The sequence below is a fragment of the Rhopilema esculentum genome, chromosome 7 (genome assembly GCF_057945365.1).
Source record: "Rhopilema esculentum isolate cy_ngs chromosome 7, ASM5794536v1, whole genome shotgun sequence".
In the NCBI taxonomy this organism is placed as follows: domain Eukaryota; kingdom Metazoa; phylum Cnidaria; class Scyphozoa; order Rhizostomeae; family Rhizostomatidae; genus Rhopilema; species Rhopilema esculentum.
In genome coordinates, this window is record NC_142821.1 from 6,771,678 (window position 1) to 6,785,558 (window position 13,881).

General features: G+C 35.5%; 1 protein-coding gene and 1 long non-coding RNA gene across 3 annotated transcripts; one reads left to right on the forward strand and one right to left on the reverse strand.

Annotated features, from left to right (window-relative positions):
* The first annotated feature begins 44 nt into the window (after positions 1-44).
* Positions 45-4,133, forward strand: LOC135683731 (uncharacterized). The gene is made up of 2 exons (XR_010515807.2): positions 45-823; positions 1,221-4,133. It is a non-coding gene; the product is annotated as an uncharacterized LOC135683731 (long non-coding RNA).
* On the reverse strand, positions 3,648-11,855 carry LOC135683726 (ADP-ribose pyrophosphatase). 2 transcript variants are annotated; one of them, XM_065199071.2, is made up of 7 exons: positions 11,672-11,855; positions 9,127-9,304; positions 8,696-8,803; positions 7,936-8,022; positions 6,592-6,697; positions 5,451-5,594; positions 3,648-4,131 (listed from the first exon to the last, which is right to left on the reverse strand). In XM_065199071.2, exons 2-7 carry the CDS (start codon positions 9,300-9,302, stop codon positions 3,901-3,903), a joined length of 852 nt encoding a protein of 283 aa, XP_065055143.2. In that variant the 5' UTR covers positions 9,303-9,304; positions 11,672-11,855; the 3' UTR covers positions 3,648-3,900. The 2 variants fall into 2 exon arrangements, with proteins under 2 accessions (XP_065055143.2, XP_065055144.2); XM_065199072.2 differs by lacking the exon at positions 11,672-11,855 and adding an exon at positions 9,527-9,701.
* Between the last annotated feature and the right edge of the window lie 2,026 nt (positions 11,856-13,881).

Genomic DNA, 13,881 nt, shown 5'->3' on the forward strand with positions numbered 1-13,881 from the left:
GTTGGAACCCATGTTTCATGCTATATATAGAGTTATCAAGTGTGACGTCACAAAAAGATAATTTTTATAATTTTCAAATTTTGATCACATAACATGAAACATCTTCATAAAATACTCCCATATATGGAAAATCAGTTAAATTTATCAAAAATCGGGTGAGCTATGGCCAATAGAAGATCTCAGCCAATTTGTAATACTTTTAAACTATAATGCAGATTTAGGGGTATTTCATGATGCTCTTTCAGGTTATGGGAAAAAATTCTAAAAATATATTTTTGTGACGTTATCATTTGACAACTCTATTGCAAATCCACTAATCGTTAACGACAGAAAATGCCTTGAATTGTTTCTCTACTGTCATTTGGCACCATTTTGGGATTATGCACAGGTTTAAATTTCTTCAAACAAAGAGCGGCTAAAATTGCGAATTTTTAAGAAGGATAGCCCTTCTGACCACTCCAAAGGGAAATAAACTCAAGTACAGGTCATCAAATGAGAGTCAAAAGCCTATAAACTGAACTGTACATGAACAATGCAACAAAGAGAGCACGAAGATTCTATGTCTTTTATTTTTACACTCCTGGTTTAATACCATTTCAAGTTCTTGTGGCCGAATCAGAAACAAATTATTCGCCTTTTTGGTCCGCATTTTAAGCTTCGCCTGAATAGAACAATATCATTTGTCTCTAATTCACGTGAGTAATTGATGACGAACAAAAACGCCAACAGGACACTTCCAATTGTTCAAAAGCTTTTGTTTTTCCTGGCAAATAATCTAGGACATGGTGATTTGGAGCACGGGCCATCTTCCAAATAATACGAGGTATGATTCTAGATAATAATTTACATAAACCAATTAGGCTTACAATGAAAATTATTTAAAAAACTGGAGTCGAAGGGATGGAGATGGTCTCCGTTTCTGGCAGCAAAACACATCTCAAGAACAAAGGAAGGACTAGTTAGACTATGACCTGCGTGCTTTTTTAAATAAGAAAAACTTTATTAAAAACATCAGGCTGAGATTTGCCCCAAAAATGAGAACAACATATAAACAAGGCAGGCTGAAATTCAACAAAACTCAAGAAATAAAATACAAGCAAAAATTGGAAAATAAAAGAATAGCAACAGAAAGCAATAAGCAAAAAGCATTGAAACACAATTGCAATAAAAAACTTACCAAAATTTTTGACGTAGTCCTATAAAATATATTTCTTTTGCAGGAAATAAAACTGCAGGCACAAGTGCAACATCCCAGACAAGGGCATTAGTTGTATACCTTATTAAGCATACGTGATGTCCGGACACTACCATACACCGGTTAACCTTCAGCAAAAATGACGGGGTGTGACCGAGGGACAAATCACACCAAGAATATCTCGTACACTTTTTGTGAAAATCTTATTGTTTTATCTGAAAATCCCTGGAAATCCTTTTGAATTTGGGAAAATCTCGTACGCTATTTGCAAGAGTGAATTGCCCCTCTGGTGTGCCTGCCAGAAAACATATTATGACCCTGTCCTGAAATAAAATTCTGAAGACATGATACCTGGAAACATGATTTCTTCAATTGGCATACCAATGCCGGAAAATATAAATTAGAGAAAAGATATAATACTGTCTTAGAATTTTCAGCTGAAAATGACACCCTGTTGGCAGGCAGGGACATCCCAGGATAGTCAGTGTATTAAGTGAACCCAAAGATTGGAAACAAAAAAAAACACGTAAGGCTGAAATTATGCAGAAAATTGGAAACGCCAGGTAGAAACTGGGGCCAAGTGTTTGTATAAAAAGGGTGTAGTATGGATCTTACCCTGCCAAATTGAGATAGAACTGCCCGAATGGGGCCTGAAAGAGGGTCTGAAATGCGACAAATTTTGACTGATTAGAGGAGCTGTAGTCCTACCAGCGCCTATCGGTAAACTGTTGTGAAACAGTGAACACCTCAAGCCCCTGTGCTAAAAAACCCTGAAATATCACCTGTCAATAGACTTCATGTATTTCTCACTGAATGTGTTTCTTGAAATTGGCATTTCAAACCATTATTTTAGCGTATTGCATACTTTTGAAAGAAAATAAGACTGGGGGCATGGGACAATTGCAATGGTAAAACAAGAGCTTCGCCCCCAATTTTTGGCAAACACATCCAGGCTTTTCTTATTTCAATCCATAATCATTTAGTGATTGCAACAATGTAGTGAGGCTCGGCGAAGCTCCTCCCGTTCAAATTACCGCAGGCCTCAAAAGATCTTTGTCCCACAGTGGGCAGCACTGATCAGTGACAGGCAGTCATTCTAAAGTCATTAGCTCAGCCTCTCATTAATAGAAATCAGCCTCTCATTAACATTAAGGTAGGGACGCCAATGAGGGACGTGTTTGCGGATGACCGCAAACTTAATGAAAGGTTTTTGCCAAGTGAGGGCAGAAAATTGCGGATTTTTGTAAAGAAGGAACCTTTAAAAATTTTTAGTACTCGAAAGGAATGAGATATAAAGAAGCTTGAACATTAAGATGCTAGCTTCAGAGCCAGGTTTCCTATAAAAACTTGTAGTCTAATTTTTGTCTTCCTTTAAGCAAAATGCAAAAAGTTAATCAGAGTTACAAACAATCGAAAGACAGATTGATAATCTATAATCGAAATTGCAATAGGCTAGTTTTTTTGTTTTAAATTTCTTTCAAATGATAGGGTGGCTGCAGAGTATGTGTCTTTTCTTATGAAATTAAAAGTGGTTTGGAAATGGGCTGTTGTTATTTTGAATTTCAAGTACGAATTAGGACTACTAGAGCAACAAGACAAATCGTTTAAAAATACCAGTTGTTCCCGCTCTGTAATTTTCTCCGAAAGTACCACTTTCTGGAAGCTGGGCGCATACATACATACATACATACGGCGCTGTTTGCAAGAAAACAAAAAACTGTTGTATCTAACTTTCTGAATCCATCGAAGCTTTAAAATTTTGTTATTAAAACACCATTTTGCAAGTTTTGTTAAAAATCCGCGAAACAAGCTGTCACTACACAACGATCTACTGTTACACAATTAAATTAAATTCTGACAGTAGACGGTTCTTTTGTAGCCTAGGAAAAGGTGTGCATCGGTCATATACCCCTACTTCAAGTCCGTTCTAGCTACCTATTACCAAAAAGGAAAATCGTATATAGCAACCTATACCAATACCAACAATCGATGCTAAATAACCGGACTACCTGATAATCTGGTCTTTTACGTATTGAAAAAGAACATTTTTATTTCAAAATTATTAGAACTAAGACCAACATTCGATTACACGAACTTTCGATACGTTGAAGAAACTATGGTATAAACATGGGTGTTGCCATAGAATGGGCTTGAATGTATCAAGAACTAAGAATATCTAGAAATTAAGGAGAGCAAATTAAATTAAGAAGGTAAATTAAAGCTTAGACCTGATGGAATACCATTTGGTGCAAATATGACATTTGCCACGACCATTCCTTTGCTTCTTTCAAAAACCAGACAAGAATAATCGTGTACCGGTGCTCTAAAAAGGCACAATTTCAGAACTTCCTGTGTTGTAGGTCTCTTAAATCTGGTAGTGGAACTTGGCGATTTAGGGAGAAGGAATTATTGATTACCAAACTTATGAGAAATAGCAGAGAGCATGCTCAACTTTAATGGCCTAAAAAGTCTATTCTGAACATTTAAAGTCACACCAATTAAGAAAAACTTTTTTTTTATACAAAACGTTTCTTACATTTTCCAATACGAATATTTCCAATTTTATATTGCTTATAAAAGAAAACTTGGGAGCTCAGGTCTCAAAAATCTTAAAAATATAAAACTTGAAGAGGAATTACTCTAAATATCTAAATATGCGTTAATTTAAACAGCGTTCCTCGAAAGAGCATGCCTAGCCCTCAGGCTCAAAAATGAGCTTTGTGAAGTTTGCAAGCTTCCGCAATAAAACTTGAGTGACTTGCATATAAATTTAGCTTACTGTCGGCAGCAGTCCATCGCACATCCTTGGCATCATCCCCTGCTTTCAGGTTAATTTTGGTAAATGCCTTCCCATCTTCGTCATGAAAATTCACTACCATGGTCTCCATCCAAGAATTGTCAGTATTTCTGGGGTCATCAACGTAACCACTGTAAATCTAGAGGTAGATCGCAGAGCTTGAGATAAAATTAAATATTTTCAAATAATATTCTAACATATAAAATATAATATTTTCACACGAGAAAATGACAAGCAATCAAATTAAAATCACATAATTACAAATTGAAATACCATGTCAAAAAATATATTTTTAGAATATTTGTATTTGATCTAAAAGTTTTGAAAGAACACCATGGAATACCTCTAACTGTGCAAAATTATCGATTCTGTTACAAGTTGGTTGAGATACAGTCAGTAAAAGATACAAATGTAACCTAAGAAAAATTGTTACTACGGCTTGCTTCTTAAATACAAGCACCAGGGCAAAATAAATGAATTGAGCGGGCGAAGAATGTCCTCGGGGGGCCACGTCCTCGCCAATTTTAGATAAAATTAATTTCCTTTTACAAGTACGACTATATCGCAATGCCTTTTCTAAAGTCATTTCTTTTTATTTATGGATATCTTTTTAGGCTATAACCTAGATCTCTCTAAATAGAATTTTTGAGCGATGACGTCATAAGATCTTCCTTTCGAATGAAGAGTTTTCAATCTATGGTCTGAGTTTTATACTCTGAAGAGTGTCAGACGAAAAGCTTTAGTATACTCAAATGTTTGCTTTTTCAAAGCCATTTTAACATACTACTGATAAGAATGTAGATCTTTCAATATGCCCACAGAACTTTCTCCAGGGTGCTATGACGCCTCAAAATAGAAGCAGTACCTCGACGTTGGTCGTTGAAACATCTGGTATCGGGATGGGAAAGCTACAGCCTCACAATGGTTAACTAATATTTTTCTTTAGAGATCTAGTTAGAAAGACTGCTTCAGAGATATTAAAAGATTTTTTGAATTGTTAAAAAAAAATGCATCAGCTTCATTTTTTGAGGTAAGTTTCACCTTGAGGTAAGATGAAAAGGGAATACAAACAAGAGGAATGTCTAGGCAACATATGATTTAAAATGAAGCTCTCAGGGTTAAAGTAGCGTGGCAGATTATCTGAAATATCTGCTGAAAAAATCGAATTCTTCTAAATTTGATTGCATCATCACAGAAATATCCAACGTCCATGAAAATCCTATGAAGAAATCCAGTCTTTTCAGGGCTGGGGCTTCTCTCAGAGCTTCGGGTTGTGCAGTCTATCCCCTATTTCTGCTCAGCGTGTGCAAGCAAACAGGGTAGTCTAAGAGAACTGTAAGAAGATAAATTGTTCTAACCAAACATCCAAAGTGAGCTTTTCAGACACTTGAAATCCTGGGCTGATCTTGCGACATTGTTTCAAAAATACGAAATAAAGCAACAGCTCAAAGGACTCACCTGACTTCCTGCTGCAAAAACTTTGTCAACCCATTGGCTGAGTTCTTTCTTAACTTCTTCTGATGCTTCAAGTGAATTTAAAGCTTCTTCCCCGAATTCTGCCTTCAGAGTGTTTGGCACGTCATCTCCAGGGTTCACCATACCCTGAGAACGTAATGAAAGTTTTAAAACTGCTAATTCAATCTCGTCTTAGTAGGGCATTTAATAAGGATTGTTTCTAAAAGTAGGCCGGGTTAGATAACAAAAACATATACTTTATATTATACCGTATCTACCGTATATTCCATACTTTATATTTCATTACAACAAAAACAGACAGGGTTAGCTTATTTTATTGTGCATAGAGAATAAAGAGAAAAGAGAGAAGAAGATATACGATGAGAGATTCAGTGTTTTCAGGATAGAGAGACAGTAAAATTCTTCAGCAGGGTCTTTTGACGAATACTTCAACATCCATACATTAAATTTCGTCAAACTCGGACTTGAAACATTGAACTGAGATCCGAAAATTCCAGTTTCATGTGGAAGACAGAGATTCTAAGTGACGTAGAAAAAAATGGAGTAGAGATAAAGGTGTATCCCGTATGTAATCCGTATGTAGGGAATGCATTTTTTCCCGGTGGAGGGGGAGGGGTTACTCCCATTATGGCCTAACAGGCGGGTCCAGTCAGGATCAATGAGGGCCAAAGCTAAAATGTTAAAAAATTACCCTCAAATGGTAGCATTTTTTGACAATAATCCTCAAATGGTAGCAAAAGGACGGAATTTATGTCATTGGTAGCATCCATTTCTTTGCACGCGCCTGGTCCTTCTTTGACAAATTTCTTCGCCATTTACTGTTGTTGATTCGGGAAAGATCAAGCCTTTTTCATTGTCCATAATAAATCGCAAGCTAAACTAAGCCGTTGTGTTATTATCGAGACTGTGCCATTTGGTAAGACCCTCAAGTCGACAGGACCCCCCTGTCAGGCCTTAATGGGAGTACCCCCTGGGCATTTTTCTAAGAATGGCGGTTGTGACGCCCCCACGCCCCCATCCCGACAGGCTTGCTGCCAAATGACATTCTAGCGGAGCAAAGGGGTGCAAAGAACGCCTTTCGTATGTAATGCAGCCTCAATTCCAGAAGAAAAATTATACTTGCCCCTGGTATTGCCCATTCCCCAGTGTCTTTTCTTTGTACTGCAACAAATTCTAACACTGGCATTCCATTTTTCATCACTCTGTTCCCCTTGTCATCAAGCTGCCACCTGACGATAAAAATATTGCTTATAAATCTACTGGATTACAGCTGCGGATTGAAGTTAAGCCAGGCACAAAAATACGCGACTCTACTCAATACTAGGCGGCAGCAATTGCAAAGTGACCTTTCTACTCCTTATATGTTTGGCGGTATAAGGAGATTATTGCGGTTAGCAATTGTCAAACAAGTGTCAATTTCACTGTGTGCACATATCGAAGATGCCTGCACAAAAGATTGAGAAAATCGTAAAAAAACCTTTGGTCTTCTATTTCTAGCCATATTTATTTCTTAAGCTTCCCTGTTAGCAAATATCATCAATTAAACGGTGCTTTCGAACTGGTAATTTTGTGAAGAATAATTTCTACCTGAAAATCAGAAAGTCCACCACAGCAGACGACTAAGCTTACAGCTTATCAAAAAGATAAGCCGGAAGAAAGGACTTTGTTTGAGGGATTTAATACCGCTAAAATTCATTGCTAAATATTGCAAATCCCTGAAATCAAGTTTGACAACGAAATTTATCAACCAGTTTCAAGATTCAACATAACCAGATTCAACTTTGCTACATATCGTAGTTCCGAACTCTATTTTGCGGAACACCTATCACAAAATTCCCACCAGTCATAATCCTATGGCTATCTTCAAAACTATTCATGTTAAAATTTACAAAAGAACGTTCATTAAAATATTGTTTGATCTATATCGTCTCAGATATTGCCATTCAATGTATTTCAAAGTGAAAATCTTCTCGTTTTACCGCTAACAGACATAAATTAAGAAAATTTTTGAACAAGGACAAAGAAAAAAATATTTGTGCAATAAGGTTCATATCACAAAATAAATCTAAAGCATATTGGCTATCTGCAGGCAGGGACTGCAATAGTGGACTTCAGCCCTCCAATAATTTCCAAAATGTATTTAAAACCACACAAAAAATCGCCTTGCTATTGGTTTTTAACATGTTCAGCCTCCCAAAAAGTTTTAGCCCCCTTAATCTGATATATTGCCTGGTCATTGTTTGCAGGACTTGCATCTGATCAGAAAGTTGGAAAGAAGATGCTTCTCCAAGTGAAATCCCAAGACTGTTTCCAAGGCCCTGTACTTGACTAGGATTTAGAGCAGGATTAAACCAGACCTTAATTATCCTGAATTATTATATCCTGAATACTACAAAATTATCTCGTAATACTTCCAAAATTGAAACGTTTAATACTTTTAAGCACTTTTATGCTCAAAATCACTAACCTGGTGACTACTGGATCAGCAGCATGATTTGGACCCCATCTTCCAAGAAGGCCCCTTCCAGCCATACCTGTTCTTCCCATTGGATTCCTACAACAAAAAAGTCATCATCATCCTGAAAAGGTCCCACTGTAAGGTGTGTCATACAAACAGCTCTAACTCACAAATCTAATTCCCTAGACTCTTTCGCAAGTCAGCTGCATTGTTTCTACAATATCAATTACATATGTTTTTTCCACTAATTTGCCAGTTTCTGTAGTGATATTGTGGTCGGAATATATCCTTATGAAGAAAAAAATTGATCTGCTAGTTGAAGACAATTTGGAATTTGAAATTTCAAAAATTTCAAAATGCCATTAATGCTTTGTTGTTGCCTTTGAAGAAAAACAAAGGTTGTTTTCTTAATATCTACAGACACTACAAGAGTCACTACAAACATACAATTATTGAGTCAGTAATAATCTATTTACATCTGTTTAATGAATACCCTTTCCTGAATCTTGTGACTCAGATGTCAACTTCATTTTTTCCAAGAATGCACTAAAAATGATTTAAAAAAATAATACTCCTTTATGATTTAAAAATCATAAAATAATAGATAAAAAATTTAAAACTTCAGAAAAAACTTTAACAAGATAACAGATTTGCATTTCAATAATAGCTGTGCATTCATGTAGTCATTCAACATCCAGTAATTTTAATCATTTCTTAAAAATTTATAAGGAACTTATTTCAGAATAGGATCATATTTGAGAATGCTTACCTTGGCCTACCATTTTCCACTACATACTTCCCATTATAACTCTTCCTGTTGACATTGTAGTTAGCATCAATGTCATTGTATGCAAATGGTGTTTTTGCTGCTTCTTTGCTGTGACACAAAAATATGATCCAATTTTATTACCAAATTTGCAATAAACACAAAAATGATTAAAATGAGGCAACGATGGTTTTTATATTTCCAAAATTAAAAATATCGCTTTTGAGTAAAGGCTATTGAAGAAAAAAGGTTTGGTATCAAATATGATAAATGTATAAACAAGAGCCAGTTTGTTAAATTTACCAAATGAAAGCTTGTTGATAATCATGCTGAAGTTCATACATCTAGCGATCACAATAACTCTAGACAACTCTTTAAAAGATGCTAACATTTCTATGATCATTTGCATAGTACATAAAATAAATAAAACAAACCTGATATCAGGGTCTGCCCAAATTGGTTTCTTCAAAACATATTCAGAAGTATATTCTACTGGTTTATAATCCTCAAATTTGACATCCCATGGAACTTTTTCATCAGGAACAGGAATTCTCTGCACAGATGCTCTTGGATAAGGATGCGGATGTCTACACTTCGAATGCAGGGCCATTACTGCAATTGAAAAAAATTCAATAATTGATTTCAGCCAGGCATCTGCAGGGATGGAAATTATCACAAGCCAAAAATTTTGATACTAATAGTTAAAGTGCTTCATATTGAGAGATATTTAAACTGAAGCCAATTTTAGGACCTTTTGTTTATATCTTAATTTGATACCCAGGGACTACAAATAATACTGAGCAATAATTGCATTAAATTTAAACTAAATCTTACCACTAAAATGCCTTGAAAGCTTGTTTGGTAGATGAACAGAGAGCTCACATCAAACACAACACAGTTGTGTTAATCAAGTCCAACTAAGAATGAAGTCTACAGTTTTCAAGCTAAGACGTATTTATATTCAGTTTGTTGTGTCATTGCCACTTCAGGAAGTGAATGGTTGCTAGTAGGAAAACTACAAATAAGGGAAATCTGAAAAGAGCACTTGAGCAATGATATACATTGACAATGACACGAGTCATGTAATATGAGATAGGTCATGGAAAAAGTGCCTACTAAGGAAAATACACAAGGACATGATTTGACAGCAGGAAAAAAGTGACAGTGAAGGAATAAATATAAGATTATTTGATGACATAGATAGAAAATGCTTAGTGGAGTTACAAGGAGCATGTGTGAGAAGAAACAAGTATAAAAGAAATTGTGATGAGAGTTGCCAGAGGGCAGCTAGAAGAGGACCAATGGAGTCATCAGAACATGTTACTACATGGGGTGCAGTAAATTTAAGCCCCAATTTTCTTTAAAGCTCCCTTTCTCTAATATGCCCCCTGGGTTTTCAAGCAGTAAGAAAATTAGCCCTCTTCTCTATTTACACCTACAATTAATAAATGCTAAAAAAATTGAATGATACATAATTTATATTTGTGATCATTACTGCCCTGACACTGGTCTTCATATATAGACCCATTTGTCTGTGTCTATTGCATTCTTTGAAATAAATCACATCAAGACAATGCCTTTACACTAAAAATCAGTTTGAAGAATCTTTGAACTACAAGCCTGTCTTCTAAATACCTTGGGCCAGTGATTATAAACTTTGCACATCATGTACATTCTCTTTCTCAAATGAATGATTGTATAAGATCTAAAGCCCTAAAAACTGGCAAAAATGGGTGCTTTTTGTTTATAACCAAATTGGTAATCAGGGATGCTGGAGCAAATTTTGGGGTATGGGTGGGGGGAAACATTTATGATTTTGGCTAAATAGGGCTGCAAGCAGTGTGAGTTTCTGAGTTTCAACTTGACCATTATGCCAAATTATGCCAAAAGGAAATTTTCAAATTATGATTATGCCAAATTTCCCAAATGGAAAATTCCTAAATTTGTTTTTATTTGAGAAAGGGGGCTTCTGAAGACTTTTGTCAAACCAACAGACTCAACTGACACAACAAATAATACAATAGGGTATAATAGACACCTGTGGAAAACTGTTAATTGTTTTTGTGGAAGCCCATAAGAACATGAATTAGATATGTTACTACTTCTATTTTTAATGTCTCTTACCTATAAGGTTTTCGTTTTAAACTGAAAGTGCTGGAAATAAATGCAGCTTTTATTTGAGGCAGCTTCTACTCGACTCCTGCTTTTCATTCACTGAAAATACACTGTTCATTCAAAGCGACATGTACCAGAATTTGCCCAAAAGTAAAATTTTATTCTAAATCGAAATTTAATCGCACGATGTTGCTTTACGATTAGCTGGTGCTGTTTAATCCATATATTGATTTGAATTGAATTGAGGAATGAAGTGCCAAATAAAAACGACATTCAAAGATCAAAACATTGTAAGTGGTTGATCCTGTGTCCTGTTAAAGTAAGATAAGGTCTGCTATGACCATTCTCGCGTTATGTTATAAAGGGGATTCAAAAATGAGATTACATGTTTTCAAAAAGCAAAGACCAATATGAATTGAGGTTGATAAATGTTTTTCTTTTAAAACATTCTTCTGTCTTATTTTTTTGTTAATTTTATTTTTGCTTCAGTTTGTAACAGCCTTTGATGCTTTAAAATAATATTGTTCATGAATTTCAAGCTTATAAATTTTTTAAAAATTTTAGAGCGCGAGCGCCGGTCGCCCGTTCAAATTTGAAGGCTTCTGTAGTGAAAGAATATAAAAAGGGGGGCCTAAAAACTAACGCTAACGGGCTTCTCGTACTTATTTGAATACCCTTTCAATTTACATATTCGTTTTGAATATGCTTTTTATTTTGCAGCAAAAAGATCTATGTAAATGTGTGTATGAGTATTCTAAGATTGCGCGGATTCAAAGTCATTACTGATACAAAAGCCGCTAATCAAAACAAAGTCCTTAGTCGCCGTCGCTGGGAAGGAAATATTGTACTGTTAGTTATACCTACCTTCAAGTGCCCTTGAAAATTCTCTAAAAGTAAACTTGATCCCAATCTTGCTCGACGAAACCTGAACACAGAATGGAGTATGTCTGAACTATGGTTACTGTGTTTATTTGAACGGTAACTGTAAGTGATCGATTTACGGGCTGCGCCCAAAATATTCTGGGCCTCTTTTGCACGCTGGCCTGGGCGGGTTGGTTGGGTTTCAGATGATTTCAGCCTGTAAAAAAGATCTTATTGTCCAGTACTTTGTTATTTCTTGAAATCTATGCTTTACATTTTCACTGAAAAATCTTGTTCACTGCTAGTTACAACAACAATTACTTGAACTCTTTGACCACTGTAATGAAATTGCGAAGCAAAAAAGAACGATCATTTAGCACGCAATGTCCACATTTCACAAAGACAGTCCATTTGAATCTGAAATATAAAAAGTAACAGATGAACGGTGAATGGTAAAAGGTAGTCCATCCAGGAACATGACCAGGACATGGCCCAATGTAGTCAAATACTTTTGTGCTTTGTATCTTAAAATAGACTATAGCCTAGACGAAAAAAAAAATTTTGGAAGGTAATTTCAACTTAATTCAGGGCTCACGCCAAAGGGGGACTGGTGGCTATAGCCCCCACTTTTGTGTTAAGCAAAGAAAATGACGCAATTAAAAGTGAATGCGCCCTACTTATGCTTTATCTTAAAACATTTATGTATAAATTGAGAAATTGGGTTTATAGAAGAAGTGCCAAAAATGAAAAAAATGAAATAAAGATAACGAGTTGAAGTCCTTCTCTAGTTTGAAATGCATCGAAAAAACTAAAAGTGACAAATCTCCTTGCATCAGCAATATCAACACAAAAACGAATTTGCAGCTGAACACAATACCAATTACCAGCTTGACCAATCAATTCAGTCTAGACAAATGGAATTCTCATAGAATTACTGTTTTGAGCAAACAATGAGACATTACTTTCTATAACTGTGTCAACTACGAGCATGCAGTAAATCTTCTTTGAGCGAATTGTGTTACCGTTATAGAAATAGTTTCCATTATCAGAATTCTGGCTGTGCCATAACACTTCTGGACCATTTTCCTTGTTATTACATTCGAGAGAGAACCAAAATTCTCTTAGACAATTTGCGTTTTTCACAACATTTCACATTTAGTAAAATGGAAATTTCTAGTGAGAATTATCCTCAGAAATCGATTTAGAGGCCATTCTAGAGACTCTGGAAACTAAAATTTAATTCGTCGCCCGGCCATGGTGGGCAACATTATTATGAACATTATTCTATATTTTAGCCCCCCCCCCCCCCCGTTTTGAAATCCATGGAGGGAGCCCTGTAATTTGCAATTCAAATACAATTCTTTCAAGAATCGGTATTTAACGTTGGAATTCTATACAAAGGCAGTGGTGTAGTATCAAAATAACAAGGGTGCAAAGGTGCGAAAAGCTTAGAAATTTAGCATAAGGAGAAATTTGTCAGTTTTCAGCTTATCCCCTCTGAGCCCCATGGCACTACACCCCTGTATATCCAAAACTACGTATTAATTAAGTTCCTTAACATTATACTATCTTCATCGGCATTGAAGAGGTGGCACGACTTTATCTGCCATTGTTGGGTTTATAACACAGACTGTTTCTGTTTCAGAAATAGTTCCTTGCCTAAAACGGCGTATATTGTTATTTTTTTTATGTAAAACATTTAAACAGTGTATTTGATCATAACTGTCTTTTGGAAGGAGTGGGTCACAAACTTTGAATGATTTGACATACAATCCTTTTGATATATATGACCATCAATCAATAATCCACGGTTAACTTCACAACCGTGTTGGTGCTTTGATCTTTCAAACCTCACGAAAAACGTTTTGAGTTCTTGAAATAACTCTTAATATCACCGGTGGGGTCCCACAAGGTTCGGTACTTGGTCCTCTTCTCTTCCTTATCTAAATTAATGACTTACTTCATCATCATCAAAATTAGTCTTTATTTGCAGATGATACAAAACTTACAATGAAGCTGAAAATCTCGATTTTTATCAAAGAGCAGTTGACAAAAAATTAAAGAATGTCAAAATGTGGCTTGATGTTAGTAAATTATTTTTAAATATTTATAAGACTAATCTTATCATTTTCAAGTCACCCCAAAAGTTTTACTCTGACACTATCAATTATTCAAAATTGGAAATCATCCTGTTCAAAAGATTTGCTATGAAG